Source organism: Ostrea edulis, chromosome 10 (genome assembly GCF_947568905.1).
Source record: "Ostrea edulis chromosome 10, xbOstEdul1.1, whole genome shotgun sequence".
Classification (NCBI taxonomy): Eukaryota; Metazoa; Mollusca; class Bivalvia; order Ostreida; family Ostreidae; genus Ostrea; species Ostrea edulis.
Window position 1 is genome coordinate 17,908,005 of NC_079173.1, and position 27,972 is coordinate 17,935,976.

Here is a 27,972-nt window from a genome sequence, read left to right on the forward strand (position 1 = left end):
GTACAAATCGGCAGTAGGCACAAACATAATGAAATTTGTATCGTGGTGTTATGAAAATATTTTTATTATCTCGTACATAACCATTAAATATGGGGGGGGGAGCTAATCCTGGAAGCTTCTTTTTATGCTGCATCTTGGGAACTGTGTTCTCCAAATGCCTATGTTCTCCACGAGGACGTTAGCGCAGAAGGAGACGTCTAGGAATATTAACTTTGGACACTGCGTAAGAACACTGAAACAGACATTTATATATACATGAATAGAAATATTTTTGATGCAATAATGGACCAATTGTAACCAAGTATGATAAGTTTGATAGTTTTGAAATATCTGCCACATTTTCGCTATGATAATACATATAAATCTACATCCACGTCACTATTACGCATATTAAACGGCGTAGCAAAACATAGTGTTATATCTAATGGGCAATATTCACTGGATAACGGAGTAAACATGTGATAAATTTTATTCTTATACTTCATGTAAAATACTCAAATCTGATTGGTCAAGAGACAGTTGAAAAAACATTATGTTTCCCTCTGGGAGTAGAAAGCATGTACTCAAGGGTGATAATATCTAGCAACAGGTAACAGTACTTGACAATGGGTGATATAATATATAAATGTTGCATGAAGTTGTGGGTAACATTGAAAATTTTCACCCCGAGAAAACCATTGTCAACCGAGGCGTAGCCGAGGTTGACAATTATTTCATAAGGGGTGAAAATTTGAGGGTAACATTGAAAATTTTCACCCCGAGAAAACCATTGTCAACTGAGGAGTAGCCAAGGTTGACAATTATTTCATAAGGGGTGAAAATTTTCAATGTTACCCTCAACTACATGCAATATTTGTTTTATTATACTGAATGTTACATAAACAGCAAAGCAGAAAAACTTGAGTCTGTTAACATTTGATCAATCACTGTCATGCGATATTTCGTATATCGATGCGGGTATTCACGTTTATTACATATGCTAAAACGCATTGTCTAACAATCTATGGCGAACCGCACGCACATAAATTTGACGCATGTGATAATTTTTTTTATAATAATCACCTGTTGTGAAGTACTTTTGCCCGTTGCTAAATACTATCACACTGGAGTAATCAATATTTTTGCCTTTTTTCTTGATTATCTCCCCTTTGGAGGGAGCATAACCCTTCATTTGAACAAACTTAAATCCCCTTTACCTGGCATGGATGATTTTTGCCAAGTTTGATTGAAATTGGTCCAGTAGTTCTGGAGAAGACTTTTAAAAGATGGAACAATTTTTTTTAATTAAGGAGGTACAGTGTATGCTATATTTGATATGGATGAAAAGTGGAAGATATGCCTACTGAGGATATGAAATTGAAAACTTTCAAATTTACTTTATTTAGTCAAAAAATGCAGTTTTAGTAGAAAGCAATTTGAAAAAAACTTTTAAAAACCCCTGCTGGTCTCGAACCTGCAATCTACAGTTCAGCTGTCGGCGTGCTAACCTACTGAACTACTCAGATAGACAATGATTTTTTAAATGAATAGACAAATATTGCTGATATTTATATTTTCCTCCACGTTTTAAAAGGAAGTCAGCCATTATGACGATGTAGAGTACCTCCTTAATTCTTAATAATTTCCACTTTAAAAAGGGTGTTGCACTTCATTTGAGTTTGTTAACTTAGATATTTTTTTTTACACAAGCATGCTTTGTGGCAAATCTGGCTGAAATTAGTCCCTTGGTTCTGGAGAAGAAGCCAAAAAGGTTAAAAGTTTACAGATGGGTGGTCACTGCACAAAAAGTGATCAGAAAAGCTCACTTGAGCTTTCAGCTCAATCATATAATTAAGCATGTTTAATGTTGACTTCACCTGTCCATCATTAAATTAATACATATGATTATTCTAGACCATAGACTTTTATTTCAAATAATATTTATTCTTGAAAAGATGAAATGGACTAGGCAGCAGGCAAACCTTAACATTCCATTATAATGAAACAATGAGAATAAAAAATTTTCTGTACAAACCTGTATACACTTTCCACATGAACATTTCCTGTACCCAAAATATCTAGCTGTTCTAACATTGGACAGTGCTTAGAAAAGGTTACCAGGTCTTCATTGCAAATAGTCCTACAAAACAATGTTGAAATGCATTAAAGGTCTTCAATACAGTTCTACAAAGCAATGTTGAAATGTTTATGCATCTTAATTCCTAACAGGCATCAATTAAACCAATTTGGAAGTGGGACATTTTTCATCAGAGAGGTACAGGCATCATTAATCACTGTGTGTTAATTCTGATTAACTGAAATAACAGAGACATATGTTTAATTTATATGTGTTATATCTATAGGGACTTTATTTGAAATGGGAGTTTATAGGATGATTTAATTTCACATTTCGAAAGGACCGTGGAAGGTGGTCTTAGCAGAGAATCACAATATACTTATCTGTTATATGTACATGTATATGTTGTTAGGACAATGAGAAATTTTTGAAAAACATATGATGCAATGCATTATAGTACATGCATGCTGTCCGTTCTCACATCAACGCAACACCTGTTGTCTCTGTTCATACTGCATCATGGTTGTGATTGTACGATTAAGAAAGCCCTCGACTTTATAAATATTTACGTTCATATATCAATTAACCTATCAGGAATTTCCCATTTTTTTGGATGAAAAAAAAAAAACACAACAAAAAACAATGGAGATCATTGCGTGGCTCATAGCAGAATAATCCGAGGATTGCTTATTGGGAAAAACTGACACATAACCAATTAAAATAAGTTTATCGACACAGAATTTGCAAACACAGCCTCTGTTGTTGAGGTGGATTTCATTTATTAATAATGTACTTAACTTGCATCTAAACGTCCGAGTGATGTGTAAGCTTTTTTGACTGTTATTATTTGTAAGCAAATGCTACACGTTTTACCTGTGGTGCAGCCATTAAAATATTAAAATCTTTATCATGACAGTGATTGGTCAAGAAATGATTATGTCATTTCATAAATATTCATGAAAATTGAGATTTTCACTGATCATACAGCCACGGTTTGAGGTAAGGTATTTTCGAACTCAATAAGCAAGGCTAAGGACGATGTGATCGTCAGTGACTGAAAATGAATACATTTACATGACCAAATGACATATTCTATGTTTTTTATGGTCGTTCTAATGATCTAGTTTGCCAATACAACCTATCATTGGGTCAAATGCTGTCTGATATGTTTCGTACCGATTGTTAGGCCGTTCTTCGCACAATGATTTTGACTACTGTTCGTTATCTTCACCTTTCATGATATAAGTTACAAAATGATAACTTATATCATGAATGGTGAAGATAACGAACAGTGATCAATCTCATAACTCCTATAAAGGTGAAGATAACGAACAGTGATCAATCTCATAACTCCTATACAGGTGAAGATAACGAACAGTGATCAATCTCAGAACTCCTATAAAGGTGAAGATAACGAACAGTGATCAATCTCATAACTCCTATAAGGAATACAAAATAGAGAGTTAGGCAAACACGAACCCCTGGACACACCAGAGGTGGGATCAGGTGCCTAGAAGGAGTAAACATCCCTTGTCGACCGGTCACACCTGCCATGAACCCTATATCTTGATCAGGTAAACGGAGTTATCTGTAGTCAAAATCAGCTGTCAACACTGTAGTATATACTGATATGATGCGATTCTTGTAGGGTATCCCCTTTAGATGTGACCTGGTCCTTCGTTTCACTCTGAAGCATAGATCTAGCATGTACATTTACCTATTAGCCGTCAACCCTCTGTAGTATATCTAGTGTGTACATTTACCTATTAGCCGTCAACCCTCTGTAGTATATCTAGTGTGTACATTTACCTATTAGTTGTCAACACTGTGTAGTATATCTAGTGTGTACATTTACTTATTAGTTGTCAACACTGTGTAGTATATCTAGTGTGTACATTTACCTATTAGTTGTCAACCCTCTGTAGTATATCTAGTGTGTACATTTACCTATTAGTTGTCAACACTGTGTAGTATATCTAGTGTGTACATTTACCTATTAGTTGTCAACACTGTGTAGTATATCTAGTGTGTACATTTACCTATTAGTTGTCAACACTGTGTAGTGTATCTAGTGTGTACATTTACCTATTAGCTGTCAACACTGAGTAGTATATCTATTGTGTACATTTACCTATTAGCTGTTAACATCTAGTGTGTACATTTACCTATTAGCTGTCAACACTGTGTAGTATATCTAGTGTGTACATTTACCTATTAGCTGTCAACACTGTGTAGTATATCTAGTGTGTACATTTACCTATTAGCTGACAACACTGTAGTATATCTAGTGTGTACATTTACCTATTAGCTGTTAAGAATAACTTCTTGATGTTGGGACACTTCTTCACTAAGTCAATAAAACAATGCGTTCCTGACCTTAAATTTACACTGAAAAGGAAAGAAACAATACATAAGGCAAGACAGCAATGATGAGACCTAATGTACTGCAATCATTAATTATTTCAATTTTAGCATAACCTGTGTTTCATAAGTTTTGAGTAATTTTGAGCAGATCTATGATTTTCAGCTTCATATTTGCAAATTTGTCCTTTTACTGTGGCATGACACTGACAAACTCCATACTTACATGTAGTATCTGGGGCTTACAGGCATAAAGATAGTTCATGTCCTAGAGACATTCAAAACTTTCACACAATTTATTTTGTACTAATGTCTAGCCCTCTCATGGTCTAGTCTGAGAGGTAAACTGCCTCTGAATCATGAGAATTAAAATATCCTAGATTGATTGATTGATTGTATATTGTTTAACGTCCCTCTCGAGCATTTTTCACTCGTATGGAGACATGGAAATAATCTGGAAAAGTGTTTTCAGAACTCAATCACCACTAAATAGTCACCAGCATTATTGTGATTTCAAATCAATTTTGGGATAAAATTTGTAGCACTTCACCTAAAGCTGGTGACATCTCAAAACAGCGTGAATAATTAATTCTCCAACGGAACAGAAAACAACCACAAAGAAAAGTACCGCAAACAGTACAAAATACGCCCGTCGGACAGTGAAACCATGCTGCACCAATCTATCTGACATGTGAACTGATTATGTATTTCTCTGAGAGAGATGTTGTAATATCTGTATCCATGTTGAAAAGAAGTCCAGGAAACTTTTTGACCTACATGTACTTTTAGTCCTACATTACGTCACGGTGCACCAATCAATCTTCTGATTATGTATTTCTCTGAAAGAGAGGTTGTGACAAAATTTCAGGGCAGTACCTGTATCAATAATGAAAAAAAAATCTGAAAAACTGTTTGACCTACTTTTAGCCCTAAAGTAGGTCATGGTGCACCAATCCAAATGAAATGCAAACTGAACTTGTATTCCTTCAAAAGGAAGCTTGTGACTAAATATCAGGGCAATATCTGTACCCGTAATGGAAAAAAAGTATGGAAAACTTTTTGACTTACTTTTAGCCATATAGTAGGTCATGGTACACCAATCCAGCTGAACTTACGCTTCTTGAGGGAGACCATGCAGATTTAAAAGCTGTATGGAAAAAAGTCGGGAAAACGTGACCTCAGAAGGCCAGTAAGTCGGACGGACACAGCCATAACATACATGTAATATGTCCTGTCTAAAGACAGGTGTATAAAAAACAATACACAAACCTCTAAATCCAACAAGATCATGGAAATAAAGTCAAGTGAAATATACAGTAAAACATGCCTGTAAGAAACACACTTAGAATGAAATCATGCTTATCACGAAGTGAAATGTACAGTAAAACATGCTTGTAAGAAACACACTTAGAATGAATTCTTAGGTCAATTCAACTTTATTAGTAGATTATCATCCGGGGTCACACAAAAATATGGGGCAGGTGGGAGGATTTTATTTTTTAAATTTTCATGTCCCGAGAAAAAGAAAAATAATGACAAAAAGCATCACATAAAGTCTTAAAATCAAGTTAACATTCAAAGAATCCTTGGTAGAAGATATAAAACCAACATTCTGTGACTTAAATCATTCACTCATGTTACTGGGAAGCAAGTTTGTTTGAAATCGTAATTTTTGCGAAAATAGAAATAAATCGGGGCGGGCCCTTTTTCGAAGGGCGACGGGGATGATAATCTGTCAATTAATTTTAATTGGCCTTATCCTGTTACAGTACTGATATTTATTCTCCATTGTGAGTAAAATAAAAAAAAAATGTTTTAGATATGAACTATTTTTTGTAGGTTCTGGAGGTTTGCTATAAACATGTTTTACTGTACAATGTAATTTGTAATCAATTTACAAACACTGAGCCATGTGGAGCTGTCGGTCATTTCAGTATATTTATAAAGCTTACCACCAACCCAGGTCTAGTTCCTCGATATATTTACAATTGTCAGACATATGACTTAAACCATTCTCTGAAACACGACTCCTCCATAGGTCAAGAGAGATAAGATTTCTGAAATGTGTGTTAAAAGAAGCAAGTTATGAAAATCAGTTTGCACAATGGCATACTTTATGATAATATTCACACTCTCAGACTGTTTTTAACTATGAAGAAGAAGATAGAAAAAGTACTCACTTGCAATGTATACCCAATACACTCATAACATGATCTATGTTCTGTTCATTAATTCTTGTAGATCCTAAATTTAAGTGCTTTAAGTTAGGAGACACTCTGAAAAACAATAAAAGCGTAGTACAGAGTTAAAATAGATACATGTACATTTTAATTTGTATATTTATCTATTTACATTAACAAGAGGCCATGGGCCACATTCACTCACCTGAATCACCTTAACCATGCTGTTGTGATTTTTTAATTTTTTTTCAATCTTTTTTTTCATGAATTTTTTTTACCCCTTATTGTGGCCCCAACCTTTGGTATGAAATGTCTTTCTATTACATGTAGAATCAAATATACAAAATATGAAAGCTCTACCTTAAGTAGTTCAGCAGATTATGAGATATTGGATGCATGTAGGTTTGCTTTTCTTAAAAGTAGATCAAAATCCAAGGTCACAAGGTTAAACAACATGGTATCAAATGAGAGGTCTCACCATTAAGAATGCATGTATATACAAAATATGAAACCCTACCATAAATAGTTTAGAAGATATCTAAAAGGTATGGTTTTCTTAAAAGTAGATAAAACTCAAAAGTTTATAAGGCCACAAAAATGGTCTTGTCACAAACAATACATAATGATATATGAAAGCCACATCACTCACTATTCAAAAGTTGTGAGAAAGGATAAAGGTTTGAAATTTGGGTCAAACTCCAACGTCAAAGATAATGAATGATATAAAAAGCCTAGCCATAAGGAATCTATATATGTGTAAATTATGGTTAAATAGTTCAGGAGATACATGTATCAAATAGGTTTACTTAAAAGGAGGTCAATTTCTAAGTTCAAGGTCACAGGTTAAAATCTTTGGTTTAAACAAGGTCTTGTCACAAGGAATGTTCGTATGAAATATGAGAGCTCTATCACTCACCATTAAAAAGTTATGAGCAGGTTAAAGTTTCGGACAGACAGGACAAAACAATCATGTCCCCGATTAGAGTAGCGGGGGCATAAAAAAAATTGAACCACACAACTTTAGAACATTTGGGCATGATTTATTGTGGCCTTGCTACTCTTAAAGAGAATTTTTTGAAATTCATTATTTGTATATACCCCATATAAAACATCCACCTATTGTGGTTCCATCCTACCCCCAGGGCCCCTGAATTGAACAAACTTGAATTTGAACTACTTGAAGATGTTTGCATATCAATGTGACTAATTATGGCCCTGCAATTGTTGAGATGAAGATTTTTGAAGAATGTTTCCCTATATATTCCCATGTAAAACTTTGATCCCTTATTGTAGCCCCACCCTACTTCAGGGGGCTTCAATTTGAAGAAACTTGAATCTGTGCTACCAAGGGATTCTTGAATATCAATGTACCTATAATCATGATACTGTTCTTCTTCAAGAAGATCCTGTGGGGATTGGGGTTAGAATAGGTCATCAGTACCCCTTGCTTGTCTTAGAAGGCGACTAAATGGGGCGGTCCTTTGGATGAGACCGCAAAAACAGCAGGTGTGGCACGATAAAGATCCCTCCTGCTGAAAGCCCATAAGCATCGAGAATAGGCCAAAATTTTGCAGCCCTTCACCGGCAGTGGTGACGTCTCCATATGAGGGAAATATTTTCGAGAGGGGCGTTAAACAATATTCAATCAATCAATTTTCAAGAAGAAGACTCTAATTAAAAACATTTTTCCTATATATCTGCATGTACCGTATATACTCGCCTATAAGTAGGTTCACCTATAAGTTGGTTGTATATTTTGTAGCCTATTTTGGAGGGATTTGCCATCGACCCGCTTATAAGTCGGTATAACTTTTTTCAAGAATCGGTTGACAATTTCAAACCAATGCTCTAACATTTTCACCTCTGCTTCAAATATTAATATTTTGTGAAATGCGCTGATATTTATTCATTTTATCAACAAATCAATTTTAGTAATATAAACTTAAGATGAATAAAATTATTAAAATATGTAAATACTTGTACTTTATGCATATAATCCTAGAATACATGAATAATATAATATGTCCAGTCAACGTCAATCATGATAATTGTTGGAGTACAAAGTTATTAAAAAATACTATACATTACGCTGTCCAGAAAAATGATAATCTTCTTAGGACTCGCCTATAAGTCAGATATAGAGTTTTGGACCAATTTTGAGCTCCCTAAAATCCGACATATAGGTGAGTATATACGGTAAAACTTTCATCCCCTATTGTGGCCCTACCCTATCCCCAGGGCCCATGATTTGAACAAACTTAAATGTAATCTATGTCAAGAAGCCTCATGTAATCATCACCTTTTCTGGCCTGGTATTTCTTGAGAAAATAATTTTAAATTATCACACCCTATTTTTTACTTTTCTTGATTATCTACCCTTTGAATGCCCGGAATGTTTTTGCCAACCCTGCATGGTAGATGACAGGCACAGACAATTTTGGTGGCCACAAAAACCTAAGCCGGCTTTAATAAATTAAAAAAATTGTAATTCCCTGATGGTTAATGTTCTCAAAAATATTCATCATACATATTTCATACATCATTGTAACTTCATAAAAAAAACAAAAACAACTTTTTAATCATTGTAAGTTGCATAATTGATGATATCATACTGAATTCGTGGGGTAATATATTAATAATTTGGAAATTATTTAGCAAACACCAAAGTTCTTGAAAGAATAGTGATATATAACAGTATAATTAAAGGTTTTGAAAAGTACATCTGAGGCTCAGAAATGGGCTGTGTTAAATATGTTATCGTGCAATACATAAATATGACCAAGTTTGAAGGTTTACGGAAAATAGAAATGTGGTGTGTATGTAGGTAGAAATGTTAATAATTTTTTTTGCATCTGATGTTCATTCAACTTGCACAAATCAAGACACTAAGCATAATTTGTGATAACCTGAGACATTTCCTGTTTATATTATAGAAATATACACAACAGCCCAATCTCTTGGTCAGGTAAATAACATTGACCATGAATAAGCTCCACCCACATTCAGCGATCTGTGAAGAAACCGTAAGGTATTTTTTGGGGGGTCTTTAATTAAGTGACCTACGTATAAAAAACTTCTGTAAGGATTTCTTTGTCCTCGAGTAAACTGTATATGTTGGGCCCCTGAAGTATTACTTACTGAAGAACTTCTATAAGGCTGTCTTTATTCACTGTTAACCTGTATAAATTGAGCCGTTCAAGTGTATGGATCTTTGATAGGTGCGATAAAGACTGGCCATTTAGAGACTGGCAACTCCCCACATCCAACTCTGTAAATAAAGGAAATGTAGTTACTAAATAGGTATCTTTGCACTGATCCCTATTTTAACCGGGGCCTGCTCTATTTACATCACATCCACAACACGTTCTGTAAGTACACACTGGCAAATTAATCATATATACTCCTCGGAAATACTGTAGCGAGGGGATAAAGAATGGGTATATATACAGTGAAATACACAATCATATAGCAAAGTGTTACGGATGAACAATTTTCAATTTTGATTCAAACTAAAAGAAATTCTTTATATCTAATAAGATGTCTTATAACTCCAGGGAATGAATTCATTATAAGTGTGTTTGCTGTAACCGTGTTTCACTGTAAGTGTGAATTCATTATAAGTGTGTTCTCTGTAACCGTGTTTTACTGTAAGTGTGAATTCATTATAAGTGTGTTCTCTGTAACCATGTTTTACTGTAAGCGTGAATTCATTATAAGTGTCTTTGTTGTAACCGTGTTTTACTGTTAGTGTGAATTCATTATAAGTGTCTTTGCAGTAACCGTGTTTTACTGTAAGTGTGAATTCATTATAAGTGTCTTTGCTGTAGCCGTGTTTTACTGTAAGTGTGAATTCATTATAAGTGTCTTTGCTGTAACCGTGTTTTACTGTAAGTGTGAATTCATTATAAGTGTCTTTGCTGTAACCGTGTTTTACTGTAAGCGTGAATTCATTATAAGTGTCTTTGCTGTAACCGTGTTTTAATGTAAGCGTGAATTCATTATAAGTGTCTTTGCTGTAACTGTGTTTTACTGTAAGTGTGAATTCATTATAAGTGTGTTCACTGTAACCGTGTTTTACTGTAAGTGTGAATTCATTATAAGTGTGTTCTCTGTAACCGTGTTTTACTGTAAGTGTGAATTCATTATAAGTGTGTTCACTGTAACCATGTTTTACTGTAAGTGTGAATTCATTATAAGTGTGTTCTCTGTAACCATGTTTTACTGTAAGTGTGAATTCATTATAAGTGTGTTCTCTGTAACTGTGTTTTACTGTAAGAAGTGTGTTCACTGTAACCATGTTTCACTGTAAAAGTGAATTCATTATAAGTGTGTTCACTGTAACCATGTTTTACTGTAAGTGTGAATTCATTATAAGCATGTTCTCTGTAACTGTGTTTTACTGTAAGTGTGAATTCATTACAAGTGTGTTCTCTGTAACCATGTTTCACTGTAAGTGTGAATTCATTATAAGTGTGTTCTCTGTAACCATGTTTTACTGTAAGTGTAAATTCATTATAAGTGTGTTCTCTGTAACCGTGTTTCACTGTAAGAAGTGTGTTCACTGTAACCATGTTTTACTGTAAGTGTGAATTCATTATAAGTGTGTTCTCTGTAACCGTGTTTTACTGTAAGTGTGAATTCATTATAAGTGTGTTCTCTGTAACCGTGTTTCACTGTAAGAAGTGTGTTCACTGTAACCATGTTTTACTGTAAGTGTGAATTCATTATAAGTGTGTTCTCTGTAACCGTGTTTTACTGAAAGTGTGAATTCATTATAAGTGTGTTCTCTGTAACCGTGTTTCACTGTAAGAAGTGTGTTCACTGTAACAATGTTTCACTGGAAGTGTGAATTCATTATAAATGTGTTTACTGTAACCATGTTTCACTGTAAGTGTGAATTCATTATAAGTGTGTTCTCTGTAACCGTGTTTTACTGTAAGTGTGAATTCATTATAAGTGTGTTCTCTGTAACCGTGTTTTACTGTAAGTGTGAATTCATTATAAGTGTGTTCTCTGTAACCGTGTTTTACTGTAAGTGTGAATTCATTATAAGTGTGTTCTCTGTAACCATGTTTCACTGTAAGTGTGAATTCATTAGTGTGTTCACTGTAACCATGTTTTACTGTAAGTGTGAATTCATTATAAGTGTGTTTGCTGTAACCGTGTTTTACTGTATTCTCTTTTCTCAAAACAAATAAAATGACTTGTAAAACAAGAACTCTGCAAGACATATCCCCTCACAATTAGTGTCTACAAGCTTCTTCTATGAATTTCCATAGTGACCTTGAACTCTGAACTTTTGATCCCAAAATCAGTTGGATTCTTCATCTGAATAGCACAACTACAGGTGAAGTTTCAAAACAAAATGAGCAAAAAATGTGCCCTATAGAGTGTCTATGAATTTTTGTCTATGCAGTCCTTTAGTAACCTTGAACTTTAACCTTATGATCCCAAAATGAATAGGGTTCTTCCTCTCTTAATGACAAAGCTACATGTGAAGATCAAACACGAGAAGAAAATATTCATAAACTGAGAATAAACTGAAGTCAAATTTCCAAATGCATAGAATACTGATACAGCTGTATTTGTAAGTCATTAAAATTGGAGTTTGGAGCATATACTGTATGATTAATTTGCCAGTGTGTACATACAGTATAATTATGTTGTGGATGTGATGTAAATAGAACAGGCCCTGGTTATAATCTGGCTCCATGACCATAAACTGAGAATAAACTGAAGTCAAATTTTCAAATGCATAGAATAGTTATACAGTTGTATTCATAAGTCAATAAAAGTCAATAAAATTCATTATATCACGGTTAAATTTTATCATCAATAAAGTGTTTAATGTGCAAGGGATATATATACAACATCTAATTATAACTTAAACTAATATTTCCTAAGATTCAACAACATGCAGAATCTAGTAAAATCTGACTATTCCTGCATCTTGCAGTGTAACATACCTCTGAGTTTTGGACAATGTTTTCCCACAGCCTTTAAAACGTCCCCATTCACAAATTTACAAGAAGACATGTAGAGAGTAAGGAGATCCCTGCCACACGCCTCTAAAAATCTGGAATTCACAAACAACTAAAATAAAGACAACTTTAGAATGGGAAGTGTAATGATGATATACACTATATCAGGATTTAATGGTTATTTACAAGCATTCACAAGGACACTTAAGTTATGATAGTACTGTAAAGGGCTTTAATTTTGCGTGGCTAGAATTTCACGAGTTTTATCATTCAGTATTTCACGATGATTTAAATAATTATTTTGTGTATACTCCCAAATACTTTGACCAGTACTTTGGTTTTATTTTCGTGATCGTTAATATAGTCGCGAATATAGCAAAAATAAAACCCAAAGAATATTTTATATACATGATGTGAAATATCATTCTGATGTTTAAGAATGATAGGGTGCGAAGGTTGTTCATCACCACAAAATATCGTACACATGAAAGATTGCCCAAAATTTTTACTGTGAGTGGAGTGAAAATGGAAGATATACAATTTCCAATTGATGTTTTTAACGGATTTCACTGGCAATGTTATTACGGTGTCCACGGTATTACGTTATTTTGTTGTGGAAAAATGAGAAACGTAATAACAATGTTCCACTGTAATTACAACAAAGTGTGTATTCCTAATATGAGCATGTAGTGCCTTGTAGCTTAGGAGCTTCAACATTAAACATAGACTCTGTCTGCTGCCTAATCCTATAATGATATACGTAGTGAAATTTGTTCAAATTAAATAATTTGCATTCAGTAAAAAATGCCTATAATGAACTTGTTTATAGCAAATTCACACTTATTGCAAAGTAATCCTTAATCCCCATCTGAGAATAAAATCAATGAAAATTGTATTGGCTATAATGAAGTTTGATTGTAATTTTAAAATTGTTTTTCGCTGGCCCTAAAGTTCATGTTTTACTGTATAATGAAGTTTGATTATAATTAACTGTTTTTCGCTGGCCCTGGAAGTTTGTGTTTTACTGTATAATGAAGTTTGATTGTAATTAACTGTTTTTAGCTGGCCCTGGTGGTTCGTGTTTTACTCTACCAAGAACTCACCTGCTGAAAGTACTAGTAGATATTGTACTCTGATTTCCACCACACCATGATATGTTCAAATGCTGAAGATGATGACACCTTGACAGCAGACATTCTATTGCAAAGCTATTTACCTAAAAAAAAATATAAGATAAATGCAAATCAATGTATTCCTAATGTCCTATTGTTGCCCCACCCTACCCCCAGGGGTCATGATTTCAAACTTACATCTGCATTAACTAAGGATGTTTGCAATAACTATTCAAGGTTTTGCTGTTCTTGAGAAGAAGAGTTTTTCCTACATGTAAATATACCCATTTAAAAATTTGATCCCCTATTTTAGCCCCACCCTACTGTACCTTTGGAGGCCATGATTTGAACAATTTTGAATCTACATTCTTTAAGGAAGTTTTCAAATAAGTTTCATCTTTTCTGACCCAGTGGTTCTTGAGAAGAATTTTTAAAGATGCCACCATATTTTTACTATTCATTATCTCCCTTTTGAATGGTGTATAACACTTCATTTGAGCAACTTTGAATCTCCTTTACTCAATAATGCTCTAGGGCAAATTTGGTTGAAATTGATCCAATGGTTCTGGAAAAGAACTGTATTCTCATGTATGACTTTGATTTGCTATAGTAGCCCCACCCTACCCCCCTGGGGCCAAAATTTGTGCAAATCTGCATTAGTCAAGGATGCTTGCATATCATTAAAACAAATCAGGGCCCTACTAATCTTGAGAAGATATCAAAAGTTTCTTTCTTATATATCCCCATTTCAAACCCTGATCCCCTATAGTGGCCCCACCTTACCCCCTAGGTTCATACAGGTAACTCTCGAATTATCGCCACTCAATTTATCACCATTTTCGTTTTAACGCCGCATTTTTCTAGGAACATTTTTCCTGTTACTCAAAACTCTCGTTAAAATGCCAAATTCGCTATCGCCATTTGCCACAGTGTTTTCATTACAAAAGTCTATTTCAACTTGTTAATTATCTCTGAGTCAATAAACCGCCACGGGTGCACCTGGACAGAAGGATCCCAGTAATTGCTGTATTGAATAAACAAGAAAATTACCGAGATGAACTGTAGTCAAGTTGTTTATACATCATAAAAACTCATTTCAATTTAGCTATGGCTTCGCCACGAAAAAGGGTCCTGTTAAATTTCGATGAGAAAAAGCAAATCATTACGTACCAAGGACATCATCCAAAATGTACCCATCAGGATATTGCAAATAATTTTTCAAAAGTCTATAAAAGAAGGAGAGTGGGCAAAGGATGCAATTCTTGCCGACCCTGACCCAATCTCTGAAGGTTCGCCTGCCAGGAAATGGCACCGCAGTGCACTTAATACTGACTTAGAAAAGGCGTTGTTTATATGGTTTATGCAAGTCAGGACAAAAAACATTCCTGTTACCGGGGATATGATAATTGAAAATGGAAAACAGTATGGTGCAGAGCTAGGAATATCCAATTTCAAATATTCTGAAGGGTGGCTAACTCGTTTCAAACAACGTCATGGAATTTCTTCCAGAATTATAAGCGGTGAAAGTGCTGGAATTGATGTGAGTTTGATTACTGATGGCCAGAAAGAGGCAATAGAAGTAATGAAAAATTATGATTTGAAGGATATTTATAACATAGACGAGACAGGATTGTTTTACCGAATGTTACCCGATTGCTCACTTACATAAGTATTGTAAATAGAGGAAATATAATTCTTACATATAAAAGAACGGTAACTCTATTTCTTCAAGATGGCAGTAATTCAATTCATCGCCAAATTCGTTATAATGCCATAATTTCATAAGAACAAAAGGTGGCGGTTTATCGAGAGTTGACTGTATTTTGAATCTACATTCTTTAATGAAGCCTTCACAAAGGTTCTGTCTTTTCTGGCCCTGCAGTTCCTGATAAGAAGAATTCTAAAAGATGTCACCATATTTTCTCTATTTCTTTGCTATCTCCCCTTTGAAAAGGATGTGACAATTTCTTTAAATATTTTATATCCCCTTCATCATCTACTTTAATCGCTGGGAATTCTGAGAGAATGAAAGTAGAATGTTGATGTAAATGAACACTGTACATGCAGGTATGAACTGCAACCCTTCATGCCAGTATACTTTCCATGATGTCCTCATAAAGTGTCACAGTACAGACCCTCAAGTATTTTCAAAAATGAAATTCATTATGAAATTAATTAATATTCTATTCCTAGAAATATACTAACATAAACTTCAAGAGCATAATCACACTTACCTCAGTGAGGCTGTAAGTCATTATCACACTTACTTCAGTGAGGCTGTAAGTCATTATCACACTTACTTCAGTGAGGCTGTAAATCCATGATTACACTTACCTCAGTGAGGCTGTAAGTCATTATCACACTTACCTCAGTGAGGCTGTAAATCCATGATTACACTTACCTCAGTGAGGCTGTAAGTCATTCTTACACTTACCTCAGTGAGGCTGTAAGTCATTCTTACACTTACCTCAGTGAGGCTGTAAGTCATTCTTACACTCACCTCAGTGAGGCTGTAAGTCATTATTACACTTACATGTACCTCAGTGAGACTGTAAGTCATTATTACATTTACCTCAGTGAGGCTGTAAATCCATGATTACACTTACCTCAGTGAGGCTGTAAGTCATTCTTACACTTACCTCAGTGAGGCTGTAAGTCATTCTTACACTTACCTCAGTGAGGCTGTAAGTCATTCTTACACTCACCTCAGTGAGGCTGTAAGTCATTATTACACTTACATGTACCTCAGTGAGACTGTAAGTCATTATTACATTTACCTCAGTGAGGCTGTAAGTCATTATTACATTTACCTCAGTGAGGCTGTAAGTCCATGATTACACTTACCTCAGTGAGGCTGTAAGTCATTATTACACTTACCTCAGTCCAGTGAGGCTGTAAGTCCAGTTCCTTGTACTGTAGTGAATCATAACAATGCGTATGAAAAAATCTGAAATGTACATCATTAGAAATGTACTCCCTTATTGTACTACATGTGTATACATAGTTACACATGTGTAACTTCACACTCCACAGAAATGTACATGTATATTCTACATTCCACATCAACAGTTCTGCTTCATATCAAATTTGAAAAGAATTGGAATGGTAGAATTAGTAGTTATCAAGAAGTTAAAAATGTTCTATTGTTTTTACATTTAATCACTGACCATTTTGGCCCCACACTGATACCAAGACCCCTACCCCTGAGATCCAACTACCTGCTCATTCTAAACATCCATTTAGTTTCAATTTAGTATCAATAACATTAAAGAAGATGTTTTTTAAAAATGTTTTTACACATAAATAATATATACCAAGTTAGCCTAAACCCTGGAATCAAAACCTCTATCCCAAGGAATATGAAATTTACAATTTTGGTAGAGGCCTTCCTGCTCTACATCACTATGCATTTAGTTTTTCTTATACATGTGCGGTTGTAGAGAAAAAGATTTTTGAAATTTTGTCAATTTTTGGCAGTTTTTGCCCCGCCACTAGGCCTAAGAGGTACAAGAGTCCTGCAATTTACAATTCATGTCCCCATTGTACCAAAGATGCATCATACCAAATTTGAAAAGAATTGGAAAGGTAGTTATCAAGAAGAAGTTAAAAATGTTCAATTGTTAACGAACAATGCATGACGATTGATGGATGCAGACCAATTGCAATAGGTCACCCGAGTTTCCTCAATAATAATACAATACATATTGGTTACCATGCATTTGACTATTAGTCATGATTAGCGTTAATGTGAGATCCAGTATACTGTATTATTATATAGCTAATAAATAGTCTATTATAAAATCTGCGTAAAATATAGAGAATGTTAGCATTCAATATCCTGACAATTTATTGAACAGTAACTTTGCATTGCGTAAATTGTGTGCGCCCGAAATATTCCGAGTATGAGTGTTCAATATTGACCTTACTGTAACGACGTAAACAAGCCGTTACGGTAATGATGCAGTTAAGAAATGCATGCTGATATTGCACACTTTCACCTTAGATGCCAATATTGATGAATTCTCGTCTATTTTGGAGTATTTTGAGTGAAAAGGGATATAATTTAACAACTAAATACTTTACCTATATAATAAACGGGTTATTGAACTTATATTGGTGAATATTGGCACTCGTTGGCTGTCAGAATGCACTCACAAGCTCGTGCAATTTCACAGCCAACTCATGCCAATACTCACCAATATAAGTTCAATAACCCTATAATGTATATAAGAAAGAAAACAATTTATGGCTAGACCGGGAATCAAACCTGGGACCCCTGCATTACTAGTCAGGTGCTCTCACCACTGAGCTATCCAAGCCTGGAGATTATAAAAACTTTTACCATACTCATACTCAAACTCAGCCATGTTTATTTTGAGTACAACTTTGAGCAAGCTTCAAAACATACTTGGAAAATCTTGAGCATGATTTTATAAAAGTTTTATAACCTTCACTTTTGAGCATGAGTATGATTTAGAGCACAGAGTTTTGAGTATGAAAACATGCTCAAAAAAGTTTTATAATAACCTCCAGGCCAGGCCAATATCTACGGTCCTTTTAGCCCTAACAACTACATTTTGAGATGTCTATCGTGTGTTTGACTGCTGAGTGCCCGTTTGACCTACTTTGAGGTAATACTGGCTCTGCAGAGGGAGGGGATATCGAGGTAACTTAAAATCAACTGTATAACTTCTTCCTGAAAACAAAACAAAAACAAAACTTAAGAGTTTTTGTTCTAGCTTCTTGTGGAAACCATGTGTAATTTATACATTTTCTTCCCTTGAAGTTTTAATTTCAATGTACAAGCACTAGATACTATACTTTTGATTACTTGTATTTCACTTACCGGAAGTTCTTCTATAGTCATACTGGTATTGTTAGCATTTGCATTATACTCCTACAAATACACAATATTTTATAATCAAAGCTACATGCGATGTTTCTGCCATTTTAACTATTTCTTCATGCATATAGGCCTGGTTAACTCAATGGTTAGATCATCTAACTGGTACGTAGTACAAGGATTACGAGTTTTATTGTCAATTTAAGATCTATTCGTTTGTCTCCCCTTCTTTGCTACAGTAATTTAGTAATGTTCATATATATAACTATATACAATCTTTAATACATAAGAGTTAACTTTATGTTTTTACTTGCCACAACCAGGAACTATAAAAATGCTAACTCTTAAAACAGATGTGGTAATATGCCCCAAGTATTTTTGCAGAAACAAGATAGGTTGCAAGAGAACTGTGCCTGAACCGTCATGAAAAATTATATATCATTGTGAAACGTTGCATGTGAAGACATTTAACATCAAAAGTGACTGTTCCTTGGTCAGTCATTGGGAGGTGAAAAGTCAGGGATTGTTTGGAATTTAAAACTGAATGCCTCATGTTATGGTACATGTTTGCATGAAAAGAACCCTCACTGCCACAGCCCTAAGTGCCATACATTCAAAGTATTTTGAATAGAAAAAAACAAACAAGTCCAAGGGCCATAACTCCTTTAAAAACATTGGACAGTATTTCCTGTGTTGTATGCACACCTCCACATTGTGATCTTTCTTTGTACCAAAATTCATTAAAATCCCTCAAAGGGTTTAGGAGAAGTTGCGAAGACAAAGTATTTTGAATAGAGAAAATCAAGTCCAAGGGCCACAACTCCTTTAAAAACATTGGACAGCATTCCCTTTGCAATATGCACAGCTCCACATTGTGATCTTTCTTTGTACCAAATTTCATCAAAATCCCCCAAAGGGTTAGGAGGAGTTGCGAAGACAAGGTACTTGTATGAAATAAATCTAAGTCCAAGGCCCCTAACTCCTTCAATAATAGTGGGGCAGCATTCTCCTTGTAATATGCACATTTCTACATTGTGATCTTTTTTCGTATCAAGTTTCATCAAAATCTCCAAGAGGGTTTATGAGGAGTTGCTAAGACAAAGTATTTTGAATAATAAAAAAAAAAACAAGTCCAAGAGCAGTAACTCCATTAAAAAACATTGGACAGCATTCCCCTTGCAGTATGCAAACCTCCACATTGTGATCTTTCTTTGTACCAAAATTCATCAAAATCCCCCAAAAGGTTTTAGGAGAAGTTGCGAAGACAATGTATTTTGATTAGAAAAAATTAAGTCCAAGGGCCACAACTCCTTTAAACAAGAGGCCCATGGGCGGCATCGCTCACCTGAGTCACCTTGGCCCATATCTGATGACTTTCCATATATATTTGCATGTGAAACCTTAGTTCCAATTGTGGCCCCAACCTACCCCTGGAGGCCATACTTTTTACAAACTTGCATTGAACTTACTCCCGATGTGAACAAACTTGAATCAGCACTATGTCAGGAAGCTTTCATGTAAATGTCAGCTCTTATGGCTGAGTGGTTCTTGAAAAGAAGATTTTTAAAGATTTTCCTTGTATATTTCTATGTAAAACTTTGACCCCTATTGTGGCCCCAACCTACCTCTGGGGGCCATGGTTTGAACAAACTTGAATCTGCAATATTTTAGGAAGCTTTCAGGTAAATCTCAGCTCTTCTGACTCTGACAGTGGATCTTGAGAAGAAGATTTTTAAAGATTTTCCCTATATATCATAGCATAATACGTCCACATTTTTAAATGGGCTTATAAAAACTGTAGTGAGTGATTGACAATACTTGTTCTCTGAGTGTGACGTCTCTAAGCCTTTGATCAATTTCACTGATGTCCGTCAAATGAGGTCCAACGGTCACTCCTTCCAGCCCCGACATGACATATTGACCTTGCTGCTCCTCTCCATAGAGACACACAGCATCTAGTTCTGTGTAATAATCACACAGATCATGACAAAACTCCAACCGGATAATCCTAAAATAAAAGCAATACGTCATGAATGTAATAATTACACCAATCGTAACAAAACTCCAACCAGATCATTCTAAAACAAAACATCATGAATGTAATAATCTCAAACATCATAACAAAACTCCAACCGTATAATACTAAAATGAAAGTAGAATATCATAAAATTAATGTAATAATCACACTGATCATAACAAAACTCCAACCGTATAATACTAAAATGAAAGTAGAATATCATAAAATTAATGTAATAATCACACTGATCATAACAAAACTCCAACCGTATAATACTAAAATGAAAGTAGAATATCATAAAATTAATGTAATAATCACACTGATCATAACAAAACTCCAACCGTATAATACTAAAATGAAAGTAGAATATCATAAAATTAATGTAATAATCACACTGATCATAACAAAACTCCAACCGTATAATACTAAAATGAAAGTAGAATATCATAAAATTAATGTAATAATCACACTGATCATTACAAAACTCCAACCGGATAATCCTTACACAAAAACAAAACATCAAACACAGTCATGAATAACTGAAAAAAGAAACCCATTGTTTTCTAAAGTTTGTAGTTTCCTGTCTAGCAATGAATTCAAAGACTTAATTCCTTTCAATTTTTCATGCAATAAATTCCTCAGATGCCTGCATTGTGTACTATGTAGGTATACAGAATTTTGTAGAGTTTTGATGGAATATATCTGTAACATACTGTCAGATGTTTTATGGGGATGTCTTGTATACAGAATTTTGTAGAGTTTTGATGGAATATATCTGTAACATACTGTCAGATGTTTTACGGGGATGTCTTGTATACAGAATTTTGTAGAGTTTTGATGGAATATATCTGTAACATACTGTCAGATGTTTTACGGGGGGTGACTTACTTGGTTTGGAACTGGACATGTCTGAGTAGTGGACAGAAGACTCGTGATTCCGGTGGACATCTCTCCGGCCCTCCTTCCCACAACACTTTCCATCTAGTTTAAATTTAAACTTTATTCATTTTAACACAATAACAAACAAGTTCTATCTAACTTCAATTATTGTCTCTAATTAGTGTGATGTCTAACTTCAATCATTGTCTCTTAGAAATTAGTGTGATGTCTTCGGTGTGAGAAAGAGAGGAATTTCTGAAGGAAACCGCCATGTACAGAAATTTTGCCAGGAGTAAGATGGGGAAAGGGTCCAACCTATGCTATGGACAAACACTTAGTATCTTACAACACTCAAGTTCCGAGATATCAACTCTTCTGTGATGGAGGTACATTCAGTAAGTTGAACGCTTGGGTGGGTACAAGATGTATACAAATGTTATAGACTAGCTATGTAAATAAGGATAAAAGTTATTAAAGCGACGTAATTTTGTTTATATCAGCTGTTAATTGCTATACATTAAACTGACCATATGAAGAATAATATTTGTTTGAATTAGGCCATTAAATTAAATATGAATTTATTTTTTATTTCCTCTTCTGCACGAGTGATACTTTAATCAAAGAAAGTTGGTGATTATCGATTTCTATTTGAGCTATTTTATTATCCAATAATCTTAAACCTACTAAAATTGTTTGTCCCAGAAGTTTGGGTGGTTGCATGATGTCTGATAATCATCCTTTAGGCAATATATGAAGGCAGTAATAAGCATTTGTAGCCGCCGCGTGTGGAAGAAAGTATGTTTTGTGTCTCACTGTGCGTAAGAGTTCCACAAAGGGAAAGAACTATAGAGCAACTCAGAAATTGCATACTGAACGTGCATAAAAATAGGCAAATGTATGCATTTTTTACTAATCTCAGAATGGGCCCTGGTTTCCCCTCTGTATCCAGTTGCATGGGCAAACACCTTATTATGCAGTAAAGCATGCTTATAGTGATGTGCTGGGGAGGAACAATTACAGTAAACACACTTATAGTGAAGTGCTGGGGAGGAACAATTACAGTAAAACACGCTTATGTTGAAGTGCTGGGGAGGAACAATTACAGTAAAACACACTTATAGTGAAGTGCTGGGGAGGAACAATTACAGTAAAATACGCTTATGTTGAAGTGCTGGGGAGGAACAATTACAGTAAAACACGCTTATAGTGAAGTGCTGGGGAGAAACAATTACAGTAAAACACACTTATAGTGAAGTGCTGGGGAGGAACAATTACAGTAAAACATGCTTATGTTGAAGTGCTGGGGAGGAACAATTACAGTAAAACACACTTATAGTGAAGTGCTGGGGAGGAACAATTACAGTAAAACACTCTTATAGTGAAGTGCTGGGGAGAAACAATTACAGTAAAACACGCTTATGTTGAAGTGCTGGGGAGGAACAATTACAGTAAAACACGCTTATAGTGAAGTGCTGGGGAGAAACAATTACAGTAAAACACACTTATAGTGAAGTGCTGGGGAGGAACAATTACAGTAAAACATGCTTATGTTGAAGTGCTGGGGAGGAACAATTACAGTAAAACACACTTATAGTGAAGTGCTGGGGAGGAACAATTACAGTAAAACACACTTATAGTGAAGTGCTGGGGAGGAACAATTACAGTAAAATACGCTTATGTTGAAGTGCTGGGGAGGAACAATTACAGTAAAACACACTTATAGTGAAGTGCTAGGGATGAACAATTACAGTAAAGCACACTTATAGTGAAGTACTAGGGATGAACAATTACAGTAAAACACACTTACAGTGAAGTGCTAGGGATGAACAATTAATTTAAAACACGCTTATAGCCAAAGTGCTGGAGACAAATAATTACAGTAAAACATGTTTATAGCAAAGTGCTGGAGACAAATAATTACAGTAAAACACTCTTATAGAGAAGTGCTGGGGATAAAAAATTACAGTAAAACATGTTTATAGAGAAGTGCTGGAGACAAATAATTACAGTAAAACACTCTTATAGAGAAGTGCTGGGGATAAAGAATTACAGTAAAACACACCTATAGCAAAGTGCTGGGGATGAACAATTAATAGTAAGACATGATTATGTTGAAGTGCTGGGGACGAACAATTCTGATTCATTATATACATAATTTGTTACACAATGAGTTCACAATATGTTTTCAAACTACAAGGAATTAAAATCACTTAGTTATATGATTTTATTATAAGCATGTTTACTGTAACTGTGTTTTACTGTATCAGAATACTGATTTTGAAACCTATGATCATTTCATCTGATTTTCTACCAATATACTTTTCCCAGCATTAGGCCAATTCAACTTAATTGATAGATTATCATCCCCGCCCGACCCTCAAAAATTGGCCCTCCCAGAATTTTTTTATTTTGCGAAACTTGCAATTTCCGGAATATTTTCATGTCCGACTCCAGTATTTACACTTCTTGTTTACATTTCTGGTATAGGAACGTGAAAAGTCACGTGAAGAAAATAGATTTACATGTATATGGTTTTCTTAATTTCTCGCGTTCTTACAGACGTAAATCTTGAAGAAGTTTCTTTAATATTTTTATCAGAAAATAAAAATTAAAAAATAAAATCCTCCTACCCACCCCATACCTTTTGCTGACCCTGGATGATAATCTACTAATTAAGTTGAATTGGCCTTATGTGAACTGGGTTTAACTGTTACAATATCATGGTTTGATAGATTGATATTTGATACTACCTTGAAATCATGGTTTTATAGATTGAATTTAACCCTTCATATTTTGTACTTACCTGGCCATTCCTTTGTCCACGTCGGTACCTGAAGAATCACATGCCAGTATTCTGACAATGGTTCCTGGATTGTAGGTCTCCCAGATCTCAATTTTTGTCGGCTGAACTTCATACTCAAATTCCAACTCTGGAATAAAGGATAACTTAAAATTAAAGTATACTTTGCCACATGTAACACCATGGTGTATTTTTATGAAATATATTTGGGATGAAATGAAGGAGACAAAATAAAACCAACAGCATAAATGACTAAATTTGATTTTTGTTTTAGTATAAGTGTAACTGCGGTTTTTGTTTTAATTCCTGCTATATCAACAGGTACACACATCTAACTTTATGTACAGTACAACACAATTATAGCAAACCAATGGGACTAGCGAAAAACAGTTCATTTGATATCCAAACTTTGTAATATCCAATACAATTTTTCATTATCTTCCTCTCATAGGGAAATAAATATCACTTTGCAATAAGTGTGAATTCAATATAAGCATGTTCATTATAAGTGTTCATTATAAGTGTGTTCATTATAAGTGTGTTCATTATAAGTGTCTTCATTATAAGTGTGTTTTACTAGTAGTTCATTATAAGTGTGTTCATTATAAGTGTGTTCATTATAAGCATGTTTTACTAATAATCTCTGTCTAGTCTTGGGATATAGTGTTTCCTAATAGTGTTTCTGGTAATTGCATCTTTACGGAGTCAAGTCAACTCGTACCCTGACCGACTCGTACCCAGGTCAACTCGTACCAAATAGGTCAACTCGTACCCAAAAGGCAAAAGTCTACTCGTACCCAAGAATCTGGTTACGAGTTGATTCCTCCTCTTCAATTGATGACAACTTGTACCTAAGAGATATGTCACTTATATGCGCATAGGTATATTGCATTATGGGCAGATTCTTGGGTACGAGTTGACTTTTGCCTTTTGGGTACGAGTTGACCTATTTGGTACAAGTTGGCCTGAGTACGAGTCGGTCAGGGTACGAGTTGACTAGAAATCATCTTTACTATTAAAAATACAGAAAAACAACATATCCCAATCATATGCTTTGTACTGTAGCACGTACATCTACTATCTTCATTTTGAATTAAAAGCTTACCTATGTAGTCTTCACTGATAAAGTTTGGAGGTGTGCGTTTGAATTTTCGTTTCCCAGATGGTGCATATTTCCACCAAGGTCCATATGTTCTCTGTTAATAGATTTGTTTAATTAAATAAGCAGAGGTATGTTCACATATGCTTGACATGTACATATTCATCATATACTAATATCATCTATAGAATTATCTACATTTTTCTTAACATGATTCTAGTTTCAGCTCTTTCTGAATTCAATTTAATCAATAATGTGGTCCTAATGAAGAAATAGAGGATATCTATATTGTGCTTTATGATATCAATTTGCTCTATCCTACGTGTTGAAAAGGTGTATTTATTCACGAGGCTTGCCAAGCGAATAAATTACCATTTCAATGAGTTGGATAGAGCAAATATCAAATCATGCAATATCATAAATGAGATATGGTGGCTGTTCAATACTTCCTGCTACTACAGCTGGTCTAGTTTCTGGACGGTCATTGTTTGGTCTGCCAGCCATGATGGTTCCTTGTGGACAATAATTGTTGACATCTCTTTTTTTTCTGATAATTTTTCTGATAAGCTTTTGTTTGATATACATGTACAAATAAACAAGTTAGTTAATAGTATATTGTTTATACTTTAAATTTGATAAATATTGTTGAACTGATTTATTAAAAAAATCATTATTTTTTTTTTTATTTCTGTATCCTATTGATAAATAGCTAGTAAACTATGGAATATTGAAGCGGGGATGATTTCAAAAGTTTTCTGGACTGGAAGTGCTTATGTATACAATGGGCGTTTGATAGACTTACGTTATAATATCAAACTAGCGATATGCTACACATGAATGAGAATATTTTAAAATCACTTTATTTACTATGCAACTTTGAAGATGAGAATAAGTCTTGGTTATTTCCACACACCCTGGTGAAGCTGGAGGGGGGGGGGGGGGATAATGTGATGTAACATTAATGCAATATGTCTCTCTAATAATTCTTTAGAGATGTTGGTTTAATTCATATTAGAGGGCGAAGTCCTCTCACAGCCCTGGAGCTCTCCCTATAGGTAACACGCATATATACATGTTTAAAAGGAAAATATAGAAAAGTAAGAAAACTAATGAAAAATTAAACCATATACCTATGGAACTTGAAAAGTTTGGTCCCAATGGTGTCGATTCGAATTCTAGCGTGTGGACATGTATTTCTCCATTTCGAATCTCAAGTACCTAAGTTCACATCGTTCTGAGATGTTATATAAAATCCGTAAAAGCATGTAAATCTTATTTTCTTAATCGTTTCTATATGACATTGTATATAATCACTCCTTGATTGACGCGATTGTAGGTTATGTGTTCTATGTTTGTGTATTTGCTAAATACCGACATTGAATATGACGTTACAATGCACTGTTTACATCAGTTGCGTAGAGTTTCCCCGTGTTCGGTGAATTGGTGGATCAAAAATGTATAATGTTAAAATACTTTGATTGAGCTCTGTCCTCACTAATCCGAGATTCCTCTGACTCTTACCCCCGCTTTTATATTTGACATGTGCGGGGGAGAGTCAGAGCGGACTCCATATTGAAAAGTGGGAATTCAGCGACACCAGCTGGTGTCGCTGCTTTACCTACCTCTTACAACTTTATTTCGCGGATCTATCTTCCAAGACGTGAGAATTCAGTTAACGGAAGATAAATCTATAAATAGATCATGATTAATACGATGCTATCGCCGTTTAAACGGCCCTAACACCGACAAATGGAGCATCACTTGAATTAGGTCGCCGCCTCGCCATTTGATTTCTTTGCGCATGACGTCAGCACATGTAAACACAAAATTCCATCGTTTAAACGGCGATAGCATCGTATTAATCATGATGTATTTGTAGAATAATCTTCCGATAACTGAATCCTCGCGTCTTGGAAGATGGGTCCGCGAAATAAAGTTGTAAGAGGTAGGTAAGGCAGCGACACCAGCTGGTGTCGCTGAATTCCCACTTTTCAATATGGAGTCCGCTCTGACTCTCCCCCGCAGAAGTCACAAAATAAAAGCGGGGTTAAGAGTCAGAGGAATCTCGGATTATGTCCTCACACCTTAGGCGCTAATATTTCCCGATAATTTTTGTCCTGTTATGGATCTAGATACTAATGCCAATGCTTTTGCTTCGCCCTCAAACACGGTCACACCGTAAGACATATTAATCAGTAAATAAATAAATATCATTTAATGTTAATTACACTTGATTTGATACGAGTTTATTTAGTTTACACAGGTCCAGGGTGAGACCCACTCAAGAACATACCCGGATTTGCCTGTATACACGTAAATACTCACAAAAACACACGCCTGTGTAAAATCTCCATAAGCCGGATAAATGTTACACTTTCCTGCCAAGTTCCTCGCAGTGTAGGAAATGGACGTCTCACTTCCATACTGGGAGCTGAAGTCAGGGACCTCTATCGCAAACTGAGCTAGGGGTTCCATTACAGAATCACGAGGATGGGTATGGCTGAAAACTTTACAGCATCCTCATAGTCTGGGGATTTTCAGCGACATGAATAGCTCACACACGACATTGTTTACGTATGTTTTTCTACTTTCTTTTTCCAGACATCTAGTTAAGCCATAGTTTCAAATTCATACCCACTAAGAG

General features: G+C 34.9%; 1 protein-coding gene across 5 annotated transcripts; it reads right to left on the bottom strand.

Annotated features, from left to right (window-relative positions):
* Nucleotides 1-43: 43 nt before the first annotated feature.
* LOC125665225 (F-box/LRR-repeat protein 4-like) lies at nucleotides 44-27,937 on the bottom strand. Of its 5 annotated transcripts, none has more exons than XR_008799401.1 (17): nucleotides 27,654-27,937; nucleotides 25,335-25,425; nucleotides 24,233-24,359; nucleotides 21,439-21,531; nucleotides 20,352-20,541; nucleotides 18,537-18,587; nucleotides 18,316-18,386; nucleotides 16,568-16,637; nucleotides 13,682-13,794; nucleotides 12,564-12,673; nucleotides 9,736-9,865; nucleotides 6,598-6,693; nucleotides 6,370-6,474; nucleotides 5,486-5,564; nucleotides 5,201-5,256; nucleotides 4,358-4,444; nucleotides 2,092-2,119 (listed from the first exon to the last, which is right to left on the bottom strand). XR_008799401.1 is itself a non-coding variant. In XM_048897857.2 (16 exons), the coding sequence occupies exons 1-16, from the start codon at nucleotides 27,801-27,803 to the stop codon at nucleotides 103-105; spliced, it is 1,719 nt and encodes a 572-aa protein (XP_048753814.2). In that variant the 5' UTR covers nucleotides 27,804-27,933; the 3' UTR covers nucleotides 44-102. The 5 variants fall into 5 exon arrangements, 3 of the variants coding, with proteins under 3 accessions (XP_048753814.2, XP_048753815.2, XP_048753816.2); XR_008799400.1 differs by having other exon boundaries at nucleotides 2,104-2,119; nucleotides 5,195-5,256; XM_048897857.2 differs by lacking the exons at nucleotides 5,201-5,256; nucleotides 5,486-5,564 and adding an exon at nucleotides 44-232 and having other exon boundaries at nucleotides 2,015-2,119; nucleotides 27,654-27,933.
* Nucleotides 27,938-27,972: the final 35 nt, after the last annotated feature.

Excerpts from the sequence above, each read along its gene's own strand:
- LOC125665225 (XM_048897857.2), bottom strand. The coding sequence starts at position 27,803 with ATGGAACCCCTAGCTCAGTTTGCGATAGAGGTCCCTGACTTCAGCTCC. Across the intron at positions 24,360-25,334 it reads TATCAGTGAAGACTACATAG|AGTTGGAATTTGAGTATGAA; the intron begins GTAAGCTTTTAA and ends CCTTTATTCCAG. Across the intron at positions 233-2,014 it reads CATGTGGAAAGTGTATACAG|TGTTCTTACGCAGTGTCCAA; the intron begins GTTTGTACAGAA and ends TGTCTGTTTCAG.